Here is a 23,647-nt window from a genome sequence, read left to right as displayed (position 1 = left end):
TTCCTACTCCGGGCCATGCATGAGTTCCCAACCAAATGCGTCTCTTGCAACATTACCAAATCAAGTTCTTGCCTTTTAACATAGCGTAAAACAATACCCCGCTTGATCTTGTCCCCCAGTCCATTCACATTCCAAGTGGCCACTCTAAGTTCTGTTCCGGGTGCCATCAAACACTTGCGTTGAAGAGATCATATCCTTGGATGGGCCCACACAGGAAGGATAGCAGGGATCCCCTCACCAGGCACGATCGGGATCAATAATTTGCCAAAGGCAGCGCCAATAATTTCCACATGTATAGCAGACTGTAAGAACATGTATTTGCCAATGATAGCTCCAATAATGTCCATAGGTATAGCTGAGTGTAGGAACATGTGCGGTATTAGAATGATAAGCGTTATGATGCACCAATGCAAAAACCAAAAGAAACATGTTGATCAAACCCCCCTCCCCATCCAAACTGGAACCACCCCACCCTGCCTCCCTGCACAGCGAGCCTAAAACCGCCCGCCCTCCCCCAACTTGCAGATTGCCTGTTGCCCACCCTTGCCAACTTCGGGAACGTGAGCAATGCCACTCCCTTGAACCACTGTACTTAACACCCAGAATCCGCCCCGGCCACTAGGCCCTATGGGCAAAAATCATTAATAACACAATGTTATAGGGGCACACCTTGCAAATGTTAAGCAAAAAACATAAATATACTGTGTTACCTACAGCTCAAAAATCGTGAGGACGTCAGAGGTCCTAGACAGGTACAAGTGTGAAACTTAATACAAACGAAGCCACAATAATACCCAATTATACAGAAAAAACAACGGGCTACCAATCAATCTATCATCGTAGATCAATGTTCATAGTCACCCAGTGGGATCCTGAGAGTCAGACTCAGAGTGTGGAGGGGAGCGCCTCTGTTGCCGCCAGTTGTCATGTCCAGTCGTTGCAGCCGGAGACTTAAGCGGTTTCTTGCCAATGGTCCGCCAGCCATCGAGCCAGTCCCAAGCGTCCTCCGACCTTGTGAAGAACCACAGTTTGCCATCATATTCAACTCAGAGTTTTGCTGGGAACATCATGGTGTGCTTGATCTTCTGATCTTTGAGGGCCCGTTTCACTTCCAAGAAACTAAGTCTTTGCTTCTGGACCCTCAAGGTAAAGTCCAGAAAGAATGTGACCCGGCTGTTTTCGATTGTCAACGGGGAGGGGGGCGCTCAAGGGGCCTGAAGGATCACGTTTTGGTCACGAAAATTAAATACGCGGGCCAGGAGCGGACGGGGTGGAGCACCCGGTTTCGGCCTTCCCCCAGGTACACAATGGGCCCGTTCAATGGAAAAGCACTTAGACAGGCCACGCGGCTGAAGCTGTTTCAAGATGAGGTCTTTCACGAAAAGATCCGCCGCTTGCCCTTCCGCTCACTCTGGAATACCAAGAATACGGACGTTGTTACGCCTCATCCTACCTTCGTAGTCGTCCAGTTGTAGAGCCAGTGCTTCGTGAGAGGTGCGCAGTTCAGAAACCTGTTTTTTAAGGAGGGTGGTGTAAGTCCCCAGTTCAGCCGTAGTGGCCTCGACATTACTTACACGCTCCGCCATCCGCCTCTTGTCCTCCCTTATTAGGGTCACCTCCGTAGCAACTGTATCAATCTGAGTTTCTAGGGAGGTATGTACTGCGGTGATCGCTGCAAGAAGGTCTTTGTTCGTGGGCTCAGGTGTGTCACTTTGGGCTGCGGCCACTCCTTGGTCCTCACCTAGTTGTTTCTGCCAAGCGAACTTGTCCAGCTTGGCCTGTGTCGTCACGCGACCGCTGCGGCCCGTCGCCATGCTTTCTTCCTCGGGACAACGGGGGGGATCCAGCTGCACCTGCTGCTCACCGCGGCCTGCGGTGAATTCCTCCACCCAGCATGTCGGGTTTGGCAGGTGCAACCCCAGCCATTCAATAAACGCCACTCCCGGTGGTATTCAAAGGAGGCGCGAGGGGCCCAGTACGTTCACCAGGCGAGTTCAGGGAGCTTAGTACGGGGCTGTATGTCCAGGGCTGGATATATTCGCCTCCTGTCAGGTATGGTGAAGACCACTGAACGGAACGGCCCCGGGACAGGCAAGGAGGCAGTTCGGGACGTGGTTAAAAGGAGTTACAGCAGTTCAACACTCTTTGTGGGGCCCACTGCGAAGTCTCCCCTCCTTGTGTGCCGGTAATGGCCGCTCGTCGATTTCCATCAGTGGGTGGTAATGGGCCCCAAGTCTCTTTGGTCTCCCCATCCAACACTCACAGGGGGGGGTTAAAACAGCCCGGGCCACCAACCGGATCACGCGACCCCCTCGAGGCCTCCGTATATTTCGGTGTCTCTCATGTCCCCCTTCATATCCGCCTGGCTCCCTGGGAGTCACTCGGGCCGGCCAGCAGGTGTCCGGCCATCACTCAGGCCCTCCGCTCTGCCCGCGTCACTAGACAGGCACGCTAGGGAAGATCAGCAGCGGGGGTGAAAGGTCCGGGTGAAGCCAGCCTCGATGTTAGGGCCCCCGGCACAATGCAGGCGGGGGTCGGCCTCGGTTCGTGTCAGGGCCCCACTCGCCTCGCGATGTACCCACGTAGGGTAGGGAACTGGTTGGCACCCGCTCAGTTTAACTCCGGGGATGGCAGCGCTGCCAGCTCCCACCTGCAGATCGGTCGCAATCCAGGCCGCCGCCTCGTGTGAAGTCTCTTGTCGAGAGGCAGCACTCTCCTCCGGCTCAATCCCAGCAAACAGAGCGGGCGTTGGTTATGGCCGCGACCGGCCCCTTCCGATCCTGCTCAAACTTCATCTGCCGTTAGAGTAATCACTACGAGCTTTAGTCATCCCCTCAGGATAAAGATTCGGCCTGGGCGGATGGAGTTATACGGATTTTTCGCGGAGTGGCGCAGCGGAGCTCGGCTACCCTGCGGCCATGCCCGTTGGCGGTTGACCACGCCCTCCGAATACTGATTGTTGCTTCTTGTTGCTCTGCTCCGGACGTGGAATATTCCAGGCCGTGTGTTGGTCCTCCAGTAGCTCGTCCCTCTTCTGTGGCCCAAGTAGGTGCATGTTAAAGCCGCCTGTCAGCAATAGGTTGGACGTTGATTCTTCTGAGAGCATTCTGGCTACTTCTGCTCCCACCATTTTGACTCCTTTGACTTTGTCACGCGGATGTATGTAGGTGTTTAGTAATAATATTTGTTGTTTGGCGTTACCATCCTGCATGGTCATTCGGAGTGCTTTAATTGCATTTGTAGAAGTTGTAGCAGTGTCAACATCTTTGGTTGCCGATACGGTACTTATTGATGCGTAAATTTTCCGACTGCCCTTTGAGTGCCAAAAATTAGAGCTTTTTTCCTGCAGGAGTGTGATGCGTCTTAAAACCAAGTACATGAAAGGGTTCTTCTAGCTAAGTAACTTGTAGATAGCCTAGAAGATCTCTATCCGATGTTTTATTACCTAACCCCATTTATGGTCCAGGAGCAGATTCGTAGGTGATGATCACCTTATGGAAGTTGTTTGGTTTTGAGTCAAGTGCCCTCCCTTTGTTGATTTATCGTTCTTGTTAACCGAGTCCAATCTTCTGGTCTAGTTGCTCGCTGTTGTTCTTTTTGTTCTGTTGATCGTGCGTCCGTGCTGCGGGCGCCTTTAAGCACACACACATTGTGCCTGCGTGCCTGATGATGTGGTAAAAGGGTTTCTTTGCTCTCTTTTGATTGGTATCAGTGGATCCGGGTAGACGGGCTTTTGATAGATGAGTATTTAAATTCCCCAGGCCTTTAATTGGGGCCCTTTGTCCAGAATCCTTCTCACTGTTTCCTCTGTGGACCAGGTTGTCTTTGTTATTTCTCTGCTAGAGAGTTCCTTGATGTTTTTAAATTCTCTTTCAAGATCGAGTGTGCTTATATCCGCCAAGCTCCTGGTTGCTTGAATTAGTTGTAGAATGTTCCCTCTGTTTAGAATGTCTCTGCATCCTCTAGAATTGTATTCAGGTATAAACAGGATAGAGCAGTTTTTGAATTCTTGATGATCCGCGGTTGAGAGTTTTATCTGGATGGTTGAATCCACTTGCAGATGGGGATTGAGAAAGTCCACTCGAGTTCTGGAGTCTTCCCTGGTGGTTGTGATTGTTATTCTTGGAGTGGCTGGCTCTGCATGACTGATCATGGTGGCAATAGCTGGAGTGGCGTTACTTGCGTGCTTCACGCTTTCATCTAATGCTTTTATAGATGGTTTCGGTGAGTCGTCCACTGCCTTTTCCTGTTTAGGAGCTAGGCCCCCTAAGTTTGAAATAGCCAAGTTGCTTGCTTTGTTTGCTCCTTCTGGAGAAGGTACTTCCGTGGTTTTACTGGCGACTTGCCTTTTTGTCCCTAATGTTGTGCTTCCTGCTTGGAAAAAATCCATTAAGTTCATATTCTTCTTTCTTCCTTTTCTTCTCTATTTGCGCCTAGGTTTTGGATCCTCTTTTAGCGCAGTGTGGGACTGCTCGAAAGGTTCTATTGCTAATTTTATTGGTGATGCTTCCTCCAGGTGGAGGTGATGGCTGTGTTCTGGGTTCCTCTTTTGTTCTATAGTATTGTGGGATTCATTGTATTCTTCAGCTCCGGCTTCCACGCTTGTTAGATCATCCGCCTTTTTGGCAAGGTTTTCCCATAGAAAGTTTGAGTAGTTAGGTGTCCACGTTTCATTGTGAGAATGTGGGGCTTCTCCCCATTCTTTGTTGCCCATATCCTTGTTGCTGCTGATTGGTCCCTTTGTAGGGCCGTTTAAATGGGCCTCTTGGGGTGTTGCGCTTGGATTTATTGATATTTTCGTAATGTCTGCTAAGATGTTCCCTATTACCGTTGGAATGGTGGAAAGTTCATCGTCTATAGTGAAGCAGGTGCAATGTGTTTGGGATAGTTGCGTGTCTGCCTGAACCCTTTTAATCGGGTTATTCATGTCTGCTAGTCTGCTGTCGATATTTGAAACATGGATGGCCACCAAATTAAAAATGTATAATTGAATGTCCATTTTGTCAGAGTGGTACAGGGTGCTCCTGCTAATGTTATCTGATTACCCCCGGGTGCTTCTGCGATTATGAATGCTTGGGTGGATCTGGTACGGTCTCCAGTTTTTTGGTTGGTGGTTTTCCCCAGGGTAACTAGCCCCCCTTGTTGACCATCTGGACATTGAGTGCTAGTAACGTAGATTTTAATTTTTTCTTTACCTAGGTCTGGCGTGTGTGCCATAAGGCGTTGATGATCTGGTACCGTTGGGCACAAGGGGAGGGGAGGCCAATAAGACTTTTGTTGCTTGTGCAGAAGGCTGCACCTGTGTTCCTCATGAATGTGAATTTTGTATATATCTTCGGCTGGTAGCTTCATATTGTGCTTCTTCCGTTCTGCTCTAGGCCTACGTCTACCAGAGTCTGGTGATGGTGTATGTTTTATTCCATTCGTGATTTCTCCACGCTGACAGTTTCATTTAAGCATTTGCTCTTTTTTTCCTTTTGTTAATTATAGATGTTACAGTCCAACTCTCTTTGCCTGATATCATCTCCCTGTAGCCCTTGAACACCTGTAGTTTCCCTACAGTTCCTTTGTGGATCTTGAGATTCTTTCGTTTATTAGTAATGCTTGGATGTTTTTGGCTGAAGTAGGTTGAGGCTGCTTGTTTCCATTCTTCAGATTTATCCTGTTAGGACTTTACTGATTCCTTTGGTGATTTTCCTTTGACTTTGCTTTGTTGTGTTGCCTTTGTCTTGCTTTTTGCCTTCCGCCCTAATGTGTTATCTGTTATCCATTTCCGTTCTCCGTTTCTATGTTGGCCCTTATTGTGCTTATGCTTTTATTCCCAATTGTTTTCAATTTCACTAGTTATGGCGTAAGCTGTTGAAATAGGATAAACAGAGGGGCAGAGGTATCGACTGAGGAGGGGGAGCAAGCGCGGGGTGACCCTGGCCGTCCTGTGCCCCCCGTTACCCCCCTCAAAGCTTCGCTCCGGTTGTTTATGAGCTGCATCCTGAGTAGAGGCCACGCTGAGAAGCGCCTACTGTGAGGACTGAGGGGGCACTGAGAAGCCCGCACAGTTCGATTTCAGGGCAAACAGGTGGCGCTTCATCGCAAGCACCAGTGCCTAGCTCCTAACCGCCTCGCTCCAACTGCTCTACTCCAGGCAGGATGCTGCTCTTGGTTAGCTTTTTTCAGGGCACAGTGACCACGGGCACTGGCCCCACCTGGTCTCCCTTGCGCCCCCTCCCCCCCCTGCAAGGGGATCACCTGGCTTGAAACTGCGCAGTTCACCGCAGTTGATGTTGCTGGTTCCAGCAGGGTAGACGAGGAAGCAACAAGGAAATGCTGCCACCCAGCTTCTTTCCTCTCCACTCTGCTCCGCCCCAACGCTCACTGCAGCCGGAGCAGTCCCAAGCGAAGCAAGCAAGCAGAGCGAGTGCAGACCCTCCGCAAGCTGCACCTGTTCTTGGACTGCACACCACTGGGCCCCTGCAGAAAGGACTCGACCCGACAGTCACGGGCCTGAGCCCAGCAACGACGACGCAGCCCCTCAAGGGTCAAAATTCTGACGCGGGTCCCTTGCGGCTCTACGAGAGTCAGAACCGGAGCAGTCAGCAGGTCAAGGAGCGGAGTCAGCGCTCAGATTAAAAGAAAGTGCTTTGAATATCAGTGGTAATGGACAATCGTTTAATACTGAGAGAAAAAACCCAATTTGTTTTAATCTACCAATCTGAATTTCTTTCTTCAGTTGATATTAAGATTAATATTGATACATTTTCTTAAGCGTGCAAATGCCAGTGGCGTCTTGGGGCTAGTGTCTACCATATGGATTTAACAGGGGTGTATGAGTGGAGGTTTGTTTTATATACATTTCATGAAGAGTAAATGAAAAGCCAGGTTTCAAAAAGATCTCGGAAGCTCAGTAAGTTGGACTGGCCTCTTAGTTGTTCCAGTAAATAGTTCCACAGATAGGCTGTAGTATGGGTAAAGTCCCCCTCCCCCATTAAATCTCCTGATTTTACCAACATTGACAGTCCTGGAATTGGTTGAGTGTAGTGACCTACTGAGGTTGTACCAACTAAAATGTATTTTAAGTAGTCTGGTGCAGTTCCATATAGGACTTTATGAGCAAGACAGAGAGCCTTGATTCTGACTATATTTTTCACCGGCAGCCAGTTGGAGCTCTTTTGTTGTCCCTGATAACTGAAATGTAGGAATCTAGCTGCTGCATTTTTGAGAGCACTGAAGTTTTTTCAACAAGCACTGATGAATGCCTACATATAGGGTGTTGCTATAGTCCAATCGTGATAGCACAAGTGCTGTTTTTATTGTTTTTTATAGTTCAAAAGTTATGTACAAAAAGATTGTCCTAATTTTACGCAGTAGAAAGAAACCGGTGGAAGGGAGGTCAAAAGTTATCCCCAGGTTCTTGACAGCGGCTGCTAGTGCAGGTAGTGATCCAAGCGCTTGTGGCCACCAACATTGGTTCCAGGATGGTAAGTTCTTCCCAAAAAAGAGAACCTCAGTTTATGCTGAGTTGTGCATTAGACTATTTACATTCATCCATTGCACATTGGCCCCATACCGCTATGGAATATTCAGCCGTCTCTGCAGCATTCTTAGAAATGGAAACAATAAGCTATGTGTTGTCTGCGTATGCTTCAGGAGCAAGAACGAAGGATCGAATAAGTTTTGTCCAGTGGGGCCACATAGATATTAAATAAAGTAGGGCTCAGTGATGAACCCTGTGGAATCCTACAGGGTAACGTGAAAGACTTTGAAACCAAATCCCCCAGAGCCACTAAATGTTCTCTCTGAGAGAGAAAGGAACAGAACAGTTTTAAGGCTGAGCCTCCGATTCCAATTTCTGCCAGACATGCAATCAGAATCTTGTGATTTGCTATGTCAAAGGTTGCCGACAAATCTAATAGGATCATAGCAGCCTGCCCACTACTGTCCATTATACTTCGCACCTAGTCAGCAGCCATAACCAGAGCGGACTCCGTACTGTGATTCGGCCTAAAACCTAATTGGGCTGAATCTAGAACATCATTCTCCTCCACAAATTTTGACAGGATGGATAACATGTATTTTTACAGAGCTTTTGCTAGTAGAGGCAGTCTCGAAATCGGGCGGTAATTCTTCATCTCTTTAGGATCTGGTGTTGCCTTTTTCAGCAGGGGGATTATCGAGGCTCTTTTCCAAGCTAAAGGAAAAGAACCTGTTTCCAAAATGTTTGATAACTAAGTAAGGGAAAGTGAAATTACTCCCACAGTCTCACTAATTATTTTGGTTGGACAAGGATCTGAGGGAGCACCAGATTTTATTTGGCCAACTAATTCTATCACTCTTTCCTCCATGAGGAGAGTGAACTTAACTAAAGAGTTTGGATTTAAAGCCGAGGGGTCTTGACGATCTGTCCTTCCTAATCATCTTGTGGAAAATGTCCCCAACATAACTTTGAAGAAATCTGCAAGTTGATTACAAAATAGCTGACAGGGAACTTAAGTAGAGTTCGAGGCTGTACCATATAGGATCCCAAAAGTTTTAATAAGTTCTTTAGTTGAGTTCTTTGCAACTTAATTTATTTCTGAAACAATCAAGTTTTTCTTATTTTGTAGTATATTGTTGTATTTTGCTTTTTCTTCCTCTCTGTAGTGCTTCCTCCACATGTTTTCTTGGCTTCTACATTTCAGTTTCATCTCCTCAAGCCGTGAAGAAAAACAAGGGTCTGAGGGTCTTTTTCTGTAACTCTATACGATTTTCACAGGAGCAAGCAAATTAATCGCTGCTCCTTAACCACTCTGAGAAAGTCCCTGCCGGGGGTTTAGTGTCTTTTATAAAGTGATAGTAGGAATTCTTGAGGGTGTCTGCCAGGTCAGGAATACAGATTTTGTTCCATGCTTGGACTCTTTTAAGCTGTGAGCCTTTGAAATTCAGATTGTTGTAATGTATAGAGTGCAGGCTAAAACAAACTATCTTGTGGTCTGACCATGTGATAAGCACAATCTTGTCAACTTTTAGATCTGACCTATTGGGGAAAATCCTGTCTAGTGCATGTCCTGCATTGTGTTTCCCTCACTCACCAATTGTGATAGGTTAAAACTGTTTAGAATGTCTAAAAGTTAGCGGATAATCCTCTGGATTTGTCATTTTCCTCTAGAAATTGTGGGATTGTCCATTAAAACTGAATAGTACATTGTGGCCTGAATGCTAGAAACCTCTGAACATTTCTGTGGTAGAAAGACAGATATAGTTAAAAAGATGAAGCCTCCGGAATGCTTTCCATTTGTCTGGCTTGAGCCAGAGCTCTGTATATAAAGTCAAGCAAGAGTTCAGAACAGCCCTGCGCAGTTTGTAGTGAAATTGAAGTTGGCCAAAACACATAATTTGTGAGAGAAAGCCTGTCTCTTCACTTAAAGACGGAAAATACGGGATGGAAAGGTTGCTGGATCTAACTGTTACCTTACACAACAGCAAATTAGTTGTCTTAAAAACATTAACGATGTTACAGCTTTCCTGGAGGAAAGTGAAGGGACAAATGGGAAGGGTAGTATGCCTAGGCCAGCAAGATATTTGTTTTCGGTGGCAACCAACAAGCCTATGTGTATACACTGACAGAAGTTCTACATAGGCAGCTATATGCATCTGCAAAATGTTATGCATTGCCACTGGTGAAAAATCTTATGAAGTGGAAGTTATCAGAAGCTTCTATTTGCAACTGATACTTGAACCATCCAAACAATTTGTAGCACTTTCTTTTAATTTGTCCTCAGTAGAAAGAGAAACAGGGGAAATGAACTGCCTATTGGTTAAAGGGATGGGTATAACAAATATAGCAACTGCAGTGGTGCTTCTTCATATGTGGCCAGGACAGTTCTGTCATGAGAATGATGGAAATTTTCTGTACATAGCGTGGTGAATGTTCATGAGAAAAAAAGATGACGATGTGTAATGAGGCTTAACCAATTGATGATAAAAAATCTTACAATGACTCGATGATCTATTTAAGTTAGGGATCAGTTCAAGGGATAACGACCAACTGCCAGCTTTCTTTGTCGAATTTGAGATCTCAGAGTGTACACTTTAAATTTGGTAATTTCATAGCAATTTTTATAAAAGACTTTAGAGACTTGAACATGTAACATTTAATAATTTTGACAGTTCTCAAACTTTGTGGGCGTAATTGATTGTGTTTTATTGTTGTATCCTGGTTTTATTTGTATAGTGGTAGACACTGATGAAAGAAATTACAATTCATTCTAAACTAATCAGGACATTTGAAGGATTAGGATCACTACAAATGCTAAAAAGTCCATAACAGCTTTACACAAGACTGATTTTATTTCCTCTGATGGCATGTGGGCATATACAAGAAATATATACGTATGTTACAACCACCAAAATAGATATCAGAGTCATAAGAGGGAGAATGTGGAAGGACCATTCTGTAGTCATCGAAACATATCACAAGGGACTGAAATTTTATTGTATCTGGGAGCAGTTTTGCAGGCTGAGTTTGGCAATTTAAAGAAGGGGAAAGTAGTATGAGCTGGCAAATGTAAGAGCAACAAAAGAGCTTGGGGTTGGAGGACCATAATTTTACCAATGAAATACTGTTTTTCTACCCTGTAAATGTTGTGTGAAATACAATTAACTCTGATACTTTATTGTTTAGCACCGAGACCTTGAAAGCAGCCGCTGATACAGGAATGAACTCCCACACAGGTGATCAGCATAGTCCTGCAGAGTTGCACATGGAGTCAAACAAACCAGTGCCTAATCAGAAATCGAGGAGGAGGGATGCTAATGTTCAAGAAATAAATGACCATGAGCCACCTGCTAAGAAGATTTCACTGCACACTTTACAAGTTGATTCTCTTAAAAGCATATGCAAAGACCCAAAACAGGAGAATGTTAACTTAGAGGAGGTAAGTAGTTTTATAGAGGGTATTTGCAATATATTGAACAACTGAAGAGCTTTTAAAGTAGCATAACTTAACTAAGGAGCATGTCAGAAAATGTGGAAACAAGTGAAATGCCTTACATGGAATGCAGTGCCCTACCTAATGGTAAATCTATGTCACAAAAAAGACACTTACTTTATTAATTATAAATTGTGCTGTGTTGTAAAATTGTAGAACCATTTTACACAACTTTCAATCAAACCCAGAAAACTTATAAATGGACTAGCTTACATTAATTTGTGTCTGAAAGCTGCTGTTTTTGATTGAGAATGTAAAGTCTTACAGCAATGCTAAATACAGTATTCCAAATAAGGTTTTACTGCTCAGGAGCGCTTGGTTCAAATGTCATTTTCAGTGAACATGCACCACCACGATTGAACAAAGAAACAGTATAGCTTGTTTTCAAATGAAACAAATTATAAGTTATATTTTATCATGCATAAGTACAAAGACTGTGATTTGACTTATGCTATAGAGCACTCTCATTGTAGGACTGTTTAACAGAGTTACCAAGCACGCCATTGACACAGCAGATAAAGGAGTTTGTCCACAACATCTTTGTAAGGTAAAGACTATTCGCCTGTCACCAGGGCTCACAGAGGCCCTGCTTCATGCAGCTTTAGCTGCCACATCACGCACCAACATAGCAGTATGTATTTTCTGTATTGTTATTTTCAGTGTAGTGATCTCTCATTCATATCTCACTTCCATGTCTTACTTTAAAAACAACACAGCATAAAGGCATAGATTTTGCTGGCACCATTACCAACCCCTCATCTTTACCCTGAGGGGGTATAGAGGAAGGGGAGTAGGAACATTTTATTCCTCAAAAGAGCAAAGAGCAAAGGCCTCTTATCAAGATTTCATGTGGAGTCTCCTTTGGACAAAAGCACTGAACTAATGTTGTTATCAAGTTTCTAGTATAAACATCTTCATAGCTGGTTTATGTGTTGAAGTGCTTCTTGATCAGCTAAATGGGAGGTGATATCAGTCGGGAAAGTAGATGTGTGTGATTAGCACCTGCTCCTGAGGTTCACATTATGCAAGTTCATCTCAGTCTTTCGTTCTCCTGAGGTCTATAAATTGAGAACAATTTAATGATATAATGTCCGCACTGGTTATTTACTGCACTGTGAAACTGAAAGATTGATATCAAGTGCTAGGTATGTAATATAAAAAAAAATTATTCAGGTTTTTCTATGCCGTAGGCATCATCCACATTAGCCAGCAAAGACTCCTAGTTTATGCAGACCAGAGGGCCTCCTCCTTCTCATAGTACTAATTTGGGTGTCCATCCTACTGTGGAAAATGGAAATGGAAGGGAAAATCCTTCAGGCTAGACAGTAGTCATGTTGTAGTAGTCTCAGTGGTAGGACTCACCGAAAGGCATACAGAAAGTGAAGTACTTCTGTTTTTAGACACAAGAACATTTATCAGGCCTCTGTATTTTTCTAAAACAACTTTGTTAGCATTTCATTGGTCTACAGATAGTGGAAATATTTAGATGTCAATTGTACAGCAACCACCCTTTAGCAGTATTGTAGCAGCAAATGCTTCAATACAGCAATTGTAAATTTATTAGTGCAGTTAATTAAAGGGGACTGTTGTCAGCGATCATATATAGTTCAGCTTACAATAAGATGATCAAGACAGTCTATACTGAAGTAGCAATTCATGTTGCCTTGTCTGCAAACGAAGAAGATACACCTATTTGATTACAATTCCTTGGAACCATAAAAAAACATAACTCCTGATTAGTTAGCTTAGATGTGGATAGTAGTCGATTCTAATATTGTATAGAGGCAGGCACTGGTGAGGAAGAAGTTACTCTTGTGTTTTGCAGATAGGGATATAACAAGTTCTTTTATGGTCGATAGGATGGACCTTAATTCATTGCTACTGCAAGGTGTAAGATAAAATTGACTTGCCATCAGCATATATAAGTTCACCAGTTGGCCTTTCAGATAATTCAATTGGGGGTCACTGGCAGCACCTCCGATTAGCAGAAGCCCTATTAAGGAGGCTTGGTATTGTCCTTCCTGCTTTAACTATATACTGTACCTATCTACTGTACCTATATCATCACTACTAAGGAACTCCAAACAGCTGTTTCCCATTGACAGAGTCTGAGGACCAGTTGCAGATTCCCAAACCATCGTTATGGCCCCTTCCTAAGATGTCACATTTACTGCCTGCTTCTTGGTGCTTGGGGATAATCCCAAGAGGCAGGCTTTGGGGGTGTTGTAATGAATCCTGTTGATAGTTTTGACAAGTGTGCTGTTAATTTCTAGCCAGAATTTTGTGATTACAGTGCAGTCCCACATGATATGGAAATAATCTGCTGTGACAGGGTGGGCATCCTACAGGTTCATACAATGGGAACTTGCTTACCACGTGTGGGGACATGTATGCTCTATGCATTTGGTAATATTATATTTGTTGAAACTGAACATTACGGGAAAACCTTTCTAGGATACTCCAAAGGTCCATGTTGTCAAATGGGATTTCAGCATCCTCCTCAAAAAGATCCCCCAAATTGGTGATTTCAGCTTGTTCCTGGCACGCTAGGCTGGTGCTACCCCCATACCTATGTGAGCAAGCAGCCAAGTGAGGGACATTTCAAGCGTATAAGTGCTTGTGCTCTGGGTACGTTATACTGCTCACCAATGTATTTACTGCACACCTCGTATGAGGTACTCTGTGGTGGGATGAGGTCTGGATAGGCTTGGACACTCACGGGTGAAAAGTAGTGCGCTAGAAATCTACTGATTGATTGATTGAATAATTGATGGCTGAAGGACCCATTGAGCAATGGTAGTCATACCTTCCAGCAGTGTAGCAACTTCGAGTTCTGTGGTGTGCTGTCCCACTACCCAACGCGGTTGTGTTTGTGCAGCTATATAGTTTAGCTTAAAAACTGAAATCGGAGCCCTCTGTCGCTTTTTCAAGGTGGCCAGTGCAGCTTGCACACGTCCACCTTTCCAAACCAAGTCTAGCACCAGGCTATCAATTTCTTTAAAATGACATTGGGGAATAACAAAGTGTAAATGCACATAATAATAAAAGCTGCTATGCCATTGTGAGAAGGAATGTGCGCCAAACCGTAACCTGGGTTTTAAGTGACTGCAGCACTCGTACTAGTTGCCCCTTGATGAAATCTGCATTCATTCGATAAACCTGTACTCCCAAATATTTAAACATGTAGGTTACCCAGGTTGGGTTAACAGTGCCAGGCCCATTTCCAGTTAGGGTGAGTCCAGGGTCCATTGGGTGTATGCTGCACTTGCCCAAATTGACCCTCAACCCTGAGAGTTTGCCAAAAGTCACAAGCTCTAGGTTAATTGGTGTATGGCTCACAGTGTCTCGCATGTAAATTAGCTAATCAACTGCTTATAGGGAGATGTCAATTGAATCAACATTTGATATACCTCACTCACCACTCACCTTCCTGAGTCTTGTGGCGAATGGCTCCATAGCCAGAGCTAACAAAAGTGGGGAGATGAGGCAGCCTTACCTGTTGCCCCTACATACAGAATACTGGCCAGATAACACCTTATCCTTTCCGGCTCTTGCTACCGGATGTGTGTAAAGAATCTCCAACTTAACAAATCAAACATTTTATTTATATCAATTGCAGGCACTGTAGCTCAGGGCAGATCTTAAGGAAAACCTCAAGAATTTTAAACAGTCTCCTAGTATTCTGCAAGGTGCTACGATTAGAAATGAAGCAGTTTAGGTCTTAGTGGATGTGAGAGGCCATGTGAGGCAGCAGTTAGTTTGCCATAAGTTTCCCCAAGATTTTGTAGTTGACATTTAAGATATACAAGTGCCTGTACGCCAATAATTCTTCAGTAGGCTTCCGTGATTTTGAATGCATCAGGCCTGTGTGTTTAAACACAGAAGTATTTACGTTTGAGATTGTAAATCCTGAGCTTCGAAGCAGAGTTTGTGACCGCAGGTGGGTTTTTTACAATGTACAAAAAGTTCTTTTGAAAGTGCTCCTGATAGACCTATAACTAGGGGTGGGCAGAAAATTCCGCTCCGCCAGCGTAGCAGATGAAGCCAGCCACCCCTGCTCACCGGCCCGGTCCCTGCTTCTGAAAGCAGCCAGGCCGGGGAGAGCCTCCCCGGGCCCCGGTGGACCCCTGTCTCCAGCGCCCGGACCCTCGGCTGGCTTGCAGGACGGGGGCTCCCGCACCCCGGGGCCTGCCGGACGGAGCACGAGCCCCGGGCCCGGTCCCAGCTTCAGAACCCTAGCCAGGCAGGGGAGAGCCTCCCTGGGCCCCGGTGGACACCCTTCCCCAGCGCCCGGACCCTCGGCTGGCTTGCAGGACGGGGGGCTCCCGCACCCTGGGACACTGGGACAGAGCACAAGCCCCGGGTCCGGGCCCAGCTTCCGAACCCTAGCCAGGCTGGGGAGAGCCTCCCCAGGCCCCGGTGGACACACTTCCCCAGCTCCCAGACCCTGAGCTGGCTTGCAGGACGGGGGGCTCCCACACCCTGGGACGCTGGGACGGAGCACAAGCCCCGGGTCCGGGCCCAGCTTCCGAACCCTAGCCGGGCCGGGGAGAGCCTCCCCGGGCCCCGGTGGACACCCTTCCCCAGCGCATCGACCCTCGGCTGGCTTGCAGGACGGGGGGCTCCCGCACCCTGGGACACTGGGACGGAGCACAAGCCCCGGGTACGGGCCCAGCTTCCAAACGCTAGCCAGGCTGGGGAGAGCCTCCCCAGGCCACAGTGGACACACTTCCCAGTGCACGGACCCTCGGCTGGCTTGCAGGACGGGGGGGGCTCCCGCACCCTGGGACACTGGGACGGAGCATAAGCCCCGGGTCCGGACCCAGCTTCCGAACACTAGCCAGACTGGGGAGAGCCTCCCCTGGCCACGGTGGACACCCTTCCCCAGCGCCTGGACCCTCGGCTGGCTTGCAGGACGGGGGGCTCCCGCACCCTGGGACACTGGGATGGAGCACAAGCCCCGGGTCCAGGCCCAGCTTTCGAACCCTAGCCAGGCTGGTGAGAGCCTCCCCGGCCCCGGTGGACACCCTTCCCCAGCGCCCGGGCCCTGGGCTGGCTTGCAGGACGGGGGGCTCCCACACCCTGGGATAGAGCACAAGCCCCAGGCCCGGGCCCAGCTTTCGAACCCAAGCCAGGCCGGGGAGAGCCTCCCCGGGCCCCGGTGGATCCCCGTCCCCAGCGCACGGACCCTCGGCTGGCTTGCGGGACAGGGGGCTCCCGCACCCTGGGACGGAGCCGCACCCTGGGACGAAGCTCCAGCATCGGGTCCGGGCCCAGCTTCCGAACCCTAGCCATGCCGGGGAGAGACTCCCCGGGCCCCGGTGGACCCCCTTCCCCAGCGCCCGGACCCTCGGCTGGCTTGCAGGACGGGGGGCTCCCGCACCCCGGGGCCTGCCGGACGGAGCACAAGCCCCAGGCCCGGTCCCAGCTTCCGAACCCTAGCCAGGCCAGGGAGAGCCTCCCCGGGCCCCCGGTGGACCCCCTGTCCCCAGCACCCGGACCCTCGGCTGGAACCAAGGAGGGTTAAGCCCAGGCCACGTCCTCTCCCCGATGGCCTGCCCGGGAAGCCCATCTTTCTCGAATATTAAGCCCCCACGTAGTGGGGGCTTACAGAACTCTGGGGAAGGACAAAAGTTGGAGTTAGCACGGCCGGACGGCAGGCCCATCTGGTCACCCGGCACGTAGGGCCATGTGGTCGCCCGGCCCGCAGGGCCATCCGGTCGCGCAGCCAGGCGACAAGATGGCCAGGGACCACCCAGCCCCCAGGTGGCCTGGGAGGGTGCCGTGCCCAGTCGCCCTTGCAGTCTGGCGAGGGTGGCCAGGCGCTCCGAAGCAGCCGCTCGGGAGGGCTCCTTCCCCGGTGCTGCTCCTCGCCTCCCTGCCCGACCTGCGCGGGAGCAGCGGGAAGGGGAGGCCAGGCCATCTGGTCACCCTGCCGAGCAGCGAGGGACGGTGGCCCCCTTCCCCGCGCCCCGGTGGGGCAGGGACGGGAGGGGGAAGCCCCCATGCCGGAAGGCACGTGCTAGAGGCAGCCTCCAGCAGGCCCGCGTTACCCCCTTCCGCGTCCATCCCGCTGGCCCGGCCCGCAGAGGGACCCACCCCTGGGTGTGGTGGAGGATGGCGTCCGCGGGCGCACGGAGAGACAAAAGCTTGGCTCAGAGGATGACTTTCAATAGATCGCAGCGAGTTAGCTGCTCTGCTACTTATGACACCCTGACCCAGAATCAGGTCGTCTACGAATGATTTAGCACCGGGTGCCCCACGAACATGCGATGCACTAAGGGCGATGGAGGCGGACCCCTTCCGTCCGCGCTCAAAGGAACCATAACTGATTTAATGAGCCATTCGCAGTTTCATTGTACCGGCCGTGTGTACTTACACGTGCATGGCTTAATTTTTGAGACAAGCATATGCTACTGGCAGGATCAACCAGGTAGCCGCACCTGCTGACAGGGTTCGGGGGCCGCATGCCCATCTCCCTGACCGGACCACCTTCGCGCAACCCCTTTCCTCGTGGGAGCCTGCTGGGGGGAAAGGAGCCTGGGCGGGAGGGCTCGCCGGAGGGGTGGAGAGAGGTGGCAGGTCACATGGGCACTGGCAGGCCCAGCCGTCTCCCCCAGGGGGGAGAGGTGGGCCGAGGCGCACCCTGAGTGAGACGCAGGGGTGCCGGGGCCTGGTGGCGGTGGCACCCCTCGGAACGTTCGTTCCGAGCTGCTGTGGAAATGTGCTGGGCAGAGAGGGGTGATGGCGTGGCGCACGGGGCCTACGGACCTGCTGGGTAACAGCATCCGAGGGCCTGGCGCCACCCAACCCCTTCCGCTCGGGGTCAGACCACTGGGGGGCACGAGCTTCCGGGGTCGCTCTGCCTTCGCTCTGCTGGGTAGGGTGAAGGGCCTCCCGCCAGGCGGCAGGTCCTCGAGTCGGACGGTCCATGCGGGGAGGAAGCTAATTGCTTGAAACAGCCGAGGCTGGCCAAGCAGTCCATCCCTAAACGGACCGAGAGTGCCCAATTGATCAGAGTACGGCCGGGGCATCCCCTCTGCAGGCCGCCCTGCGCGGGGGGGTGGCGGCTTCACATCTCTGCCTGCTCCCGGGGCGAGCAGGCACGAAGGGAGGGCCCATCGATGGGGGCCAGGAGGCAGGTGTGCAGCTGGGCCCCAGGGGGCCCCGGCGGGCAATCCCGGGCGCTGCCTTCCCCATCTCGCGATCGCCGGACCTCACGGAGGTCTGACCCAGCAAACCCGGCGAAAAAAGGACCATCGGAAAGGGGCTGAGAGGCAGGAGCGTACCCGGACCCCTGGGGGCCCCAGCGGGCGGGCCCCGGGTCTGCCTTTCCCCGTCTCGGGATCGCCAGACCGCACGGTGGTCTGACCCAGCAAACTCGGATAAAAAGGACCATTGGGAAGGGGGATGAGAGGCAGGAGTGCGGACCCGGGCCCCTGGGGACCCCGCTTTGGGCGGGCCTGGGTGCTGCCTTCCCCTATCTCGGGATCGCCAGACCGCACGGTGGTCTGACCCAGAAAACTCGGAGAGAAAGGACCATCGGGAAGGGGCTGAGAGGCAGGAGCGTACCCGGGCCCCTGGGTGCCCCGGCGGGCGGGCCCCGGATCTGCCTTCCCCCGTTTCAGAATCGCCGGACTTCACGGAGGTCTGACTGACACTCTCCCTAGTAATCCGGAGGAAAATTACCCCCCTTTCTTGTAATCCGTGCGCACGAGGTGACAGAGGGGACCCAAGGCGCGAATGTACCCGACCTCCTGGAGCCCTCGCTGGGATCGGAGAGGCGAATGAGACCCCATCGGGACTTCCAGGGCAGCCCGGCCATCTGGTCGCCCCATTGGAAAGCATTGCGTGCGACCAGATGGCCGAGGGAAAGGTGCGACCAGATGACCGGGACCGAAAGGACTCCCAGCTGCCCACACCAAGCCATAGCGGAAGGGCTCCCGCCTGCCCTTGCAGGGCTCCGGGGCTCTTCACCAGGGACTTTTATCCCGGGCAGATGGACACTTGGCAGGCCGCAGGACGTGGGCTCCCAGGCCCTGACCGAAGATCAGGAGGCCCGGGGCCGGTCCCTGCTTCTCAACGCAGCCAGGCCGGGGAGATCGGGGAGCCTGCCCAAGCACGAGGGACCCCAGTCCCGGGCACACGGTCCCTCAGGTTGTGCGCTCGTTTTCCACAATTTCTTTCAAAATTCCGTGAAGAGGCATTCCGAAAATTCCGCCCAGCCCTACCTATAACCACAGAATGCTCACTTTTTAAAAAATTCCCAAAGTGTAATACTGGATACATAAAAGCTTCAGCAGTACCCCTGCACGCCAGCATGTGGCGCTGGCATCATTGTCATTCCACTCCAGATGTGACATGCCTTGATAGGCTCCATCCATGCTCGCTGACATCAGTTCCTTTCTTTCCATGCCAACAGACGCTGCTCTGGAGATTTCCCTCGTCTCATTCAGACACTCCTCAAAGATTTATACCTAAAAACAGTATGCAATAGAATATGTCACCCTCCAAATCTACAGGGTTTAAACCCTGTGACGAATGTCACAAACAAATGTCTGTGTCTGATTACATGTGGTTTGCTTGTGGGGATTGGACCATGACTCCAATGCCTGAAGTGATTGTTCCTTGATGCACCTCAAGGTCATTTTAGACCTGGAAGCAAAGCTCTTCATGGGGGACCACCTCAAGATCCTGCAGTATAGGTTGAGGTCTAAAGGTAGGTTCGATCCCACTCCTTAGTTTGCTTCCGCGACAGGTCATCTTTGCGATCTAAGTCTTCGGGCAAAACCAAGAAGTGCTAGAAGTCCAAGGCAGGTTCTGCCCCATCACACCACTTTCATTCTCTTGAGAAGGTGCAAGGGTGTGGCTGTGCCTCCAGGTCACGCTCTAGAAGTCGCTGTACATTGAAGTCAATTTAGACCCTTGTTCTGAGGCAACCAGAATTTCCACGGCTGTCGGCAATGGACAGAAAGTAGAGGACTTTGGCTAAACCATGCAGTGACATTTTGGCACGTTACTGGCTCCTTCTGGCTTGCCTGCAGGTCTAAGGAGCCAAGAGGTCTCCAAGCTGGGCTTCTGTCGGCAGGTCCTCCCTCTTCTCCAGTTGGGGCTTCTAGATCTGCTTAGGAATTTATGCCAACTTCGGTACTGGTTCCCTCCCCGTTGCCACCACCCACGCCAAAACGCGATCCACTAATGCTGGCACCATCGACTGCGGATGATGACGGACAACTCATAGTTCTATAGTTCTTTCCCACGGCACCGCCCCAAACTCGACCAAAGCTGCATGCTCCTTAGCTAAGCTGCAACCTCTTTACCCCCACTTCTCATTCTTGCCCAGTGTTCTACCTGCTGGAAGGGCTCATGTCCTTCATAAATTATTCATCACAGACTCGGATAATGGGGGCTATGTGGCTGGGTATGAGATTACCCAGACATACCTACAGGATTACTGGTATGAGAATCTCCACTATGCCACTGGTCTGGATACCTCCCCTGGCCCCGGACTAGTACCCAACTCAGTCCCTCCCCCAACTCCCTTTCTAGGGCCTGCCACTAGAGTCAGCGCCTCTTTGCTATGTTTATATGGTTATGCAAAGTGCAGCGGAGACTCTTGATATTCAACTTCCCACTGAGGAAGTTAAAACCAATCAAGCCCTGCTCACGTCCACCTGTGCATCACCAGACGCCATTACCCTGCTCTGGGCATTCCACTTTTCCTAACCCACCACCCCTCTCCTGAGAGGCTTGTGGTGCAGGCTTTTCCCTGTTTAGTTAACCCAAATTAATTTTCCACTACTCCTTTGGTAAGCACGTTTTTTCCTCTGCGAGTTTGGCCCTTTGTTCAGTGAATGACCACTGCCTCTTAGGCCGCTACTCTTGTGCCTTGTGGGAGTCCGTGGGAGAAGCCCGGGTCCATAACAAAACCAGTTTCGGGAAGGACTGCATACTCATTCCACCAGGGCCCAAGCTGCTACAGCTGCATTCACTACTGTCTGGACAGCCAGGTTCGCAGAGAGGGGCATTTCTCCTGCTCGGTCCTACAGGACTTTTTGGTTTGAGCCAATTCACAGCCCCAACTCTTAATCGTTACTACCCTGGTATGTATTCAAAGGGTGATGAATGTGCAGTTCGAAGTATCCATCAGAAGAACAAGTTACTTACCTTAGGTCACGCTTTTTCTGGTAGGGACTCAGTCTAACCACAGATTCTTCGCCGACTTTTCCGTCCTCCCCATTCTGTGAATTGGACTCGATCCATTAATAAGTTTCCAAGTCTTTGGGAGGTACACACTGTTCAAAGCCAATATGATGTTGCGGCTCTGTGTTTGGGTCGCTGACAGTCTCAAAAGCAACTGACAGCACACGGATGAGTGGAGCCTATATTCGAGACACCAGCGCTCGTCCTCTTCTCCATTGCACACATCCCGCACATCCGTCATACCAACATTTGAGAACACTCCTTTTCCTAACCTACTTCATAGTCTTAGAATGACCTCCACCTTTGAACCTCTTCCTCCCTGCTGGAATTTAGGAGAGCGCTCAAGGTCTGGATGTTCAATGAACACTTACACAGCAGCATGATTTTCTCAGTGCTGATGTAAAGACCCCACAATTCTTTCCTACTGCTTGCAGAGGTATCTCGCAGAGACGACGTGAACAACCTCCTCTGTCTCCCACCTTTCCCTTGTGATAGAATATATACTGACCAGGCCGAAGATGGGGCCAGGAGATGGAATCCTAAGTGGTGTAGTGCTGTCCCTCTGTATGTAGACCTGGTGTGTATGCCCACCGAAGACGAAGGAACCCTTTTTGGGAATGCCGCCTGTGGGGATAAACTATATGGTTAGTACTGTTGCACCCTCGTATCATATGTATACAAGCTTTCATACAAACATCCAGACACTTTCGTGGAAAGTATAATGTATTCGCCTGGGATGTGGTATGGACTGGTTCAGTTCTGATCCGCACACAGAAAGGAGGACGCAGTTTTGATGCTGAAGGTGCACCTGCGCCTACGAGAAGCGAGAGATGATACCCAGCAGTCCCTGTTACTTCACAGGTAAGGAACTGCTATCCAGCGAGTAAGGTTTCCCAAAAGACAGTAGACACTTCCTGTACCAACACATAATAATGCAAGAAGCGCTCCTGCGCTTAAAGACAACAGTGCTCCTGCAGTGCTCACTCACAACAAGGAATGAGTAATAACAGCGCACTCCTGCGTGTGGAAGAACAGAAAAGCAGCAACGCGCTCCTTCGTATGCCACTGCACTAGGGGATACACAAGCGCTCCTGTGCGTGTATCGACAGTAAGGAAAGCGGCAACACGCTCCTGTGCGTGGAATAAGAGAAAAGTGGCAACGCGCTCCTGCGCGCGCCGCGACACAAGGTATACACAAGCGCTCCTGCGCTTGTATCTTTAGTAAGGAAAGCGGCAACGCGCTCCTCATGTCACTGATCAAGGGGGATACACCAGCGCTCCTACACGTGGATCTGTGAAGTTTACCAGTGAGGCAGGATGTCGGAAACTACTGACAGAATGCAGAGCGATGCCGGTCAGGCGTGGAGACAGTATTCAAAGCACGCCGGGTTGAGCGTCACTGGTTCATATGCGGCCCCACCCGGTAGAGCTACCCATGTTGACCTTCCAGTTTGCTTCCTGTTCGTGGAAGCCGGACCACTGACCTTACAGATACGAGGACCCAGGTCTCTGCAAGGAAGCGGAACAAACAGTCTGGCAGCAACACATACAGCCCGTTCCCCCAACTGAGTCCCTGGACCTGAACCATGACAGCCGGATACCTTCACAGGTGATTAGCCATGCTTTATAAATCTGGTTAGATTGATTGATACTGAGCCCCGTCATTTCCAGAGCCGAACGGCATCACTGTGGAGCCACACGGTGCTACATATTGGCACATAGAAATACTGCTCAAATGTTTCTGAATCCAGTCTGACACTTGGGGAATATTCAGAATGTGAGGAATCTGCGTTAGATAGTCTGTCCAGAAAGAGCATTATCAAAGATAAGTCACTTGCTCTGCACAACCCACTAACTTCAAGCTGATCTGTCAGAGGTGGTCAAAACTCCAGTTTCGTAGGCAATATGTATTGTACTCATAGGTCAGCTTCAGGAAGCTTCCTACGCATGTATTTCTCCAAATGTCACTGAAATAGAAATGACCTTAAGAGTGTTGTGTGTAAGTGTAACAAGAACATCAGTTTAATGCACCAGGGTTGTCTGGGAGAAAGACTGCAGTCCTGACCCCAGTCTTCATTGGACAGTTTAGAGGGAACAAAGATGGTGAAGCAAGTGGAGGTGGCATTGGCAAGTCACCAGAGAATGCCAGCTTCCCTTTCCACCTCTCTGATGTAACCGTTTTCCATATGTTTGTTGTAATTTAAGATAAAGTAAAACAATGTTGGAACTGTAGGAAAGTTCCTGCATGGTTGGTGATTGTTGCATGTTGGGAATGAAAATAAATGGTCTGAAATGTCTAAAGGGAGTAAAAAAAATTGTAACTTCGTTTTATCATCATTTTAACAACAGCATGTACAGATCAATGTTAAGTGGATCATCAGTAGCACAAATATTGACAATTATTACACAGTAGTGCATATCCAACCTCTTATCTCAGGCCACTGTCGCCAACCACATGAACAATGAAACAAATAAAAATA

At 49.5% G+C, this 23,647-nt stretch overlaps 1 protein-coding gene across 4 annotated transcripts in view; it reads left to right on the top strand.

Moving 5' to 3' along the window:
• BDP1 (BDP1 general transcription factor IIIB subunit) overlaps positions 1 to 23,647 on the top strand; it is a 1,439,438-nt gene that overhangs the window by 1,257,867 nt on the left and 157,924 nt on the right. For all 4 annotated transcript variants that reach the window (XM_085632357.1, XM_085632359.1, XM_085632358.1 and 1 more), the window contains one exon: positions 10,658 to 10,910. In XM_085632357.1, the coding sequence (XP_085488483.1) occupies positions 10,658 to 10,910 (253 nt within the window). The remainder of the gene's footprint in view (positions 1 to 10,657; positions 10,911 to 23,647) is intronic.

This window comes from Triturus cristatus, chromosome 2_1, assembly GCF_964204655.1.
Source record: "Triturus cristatus chromosome 2_1, aTriCri1.1, whole genome shotgun sequence".
Lineage (NCBI taxonomy): Eukaryota > Metazoa > Chordata > Amphibia > Caudata > Salamandridae > Triturus > Triturus cristatus.
Note: the sequence above shows the minus strand (reverse complement) of the source record. Positions and strands in the feature narration are given on the sequence as shown.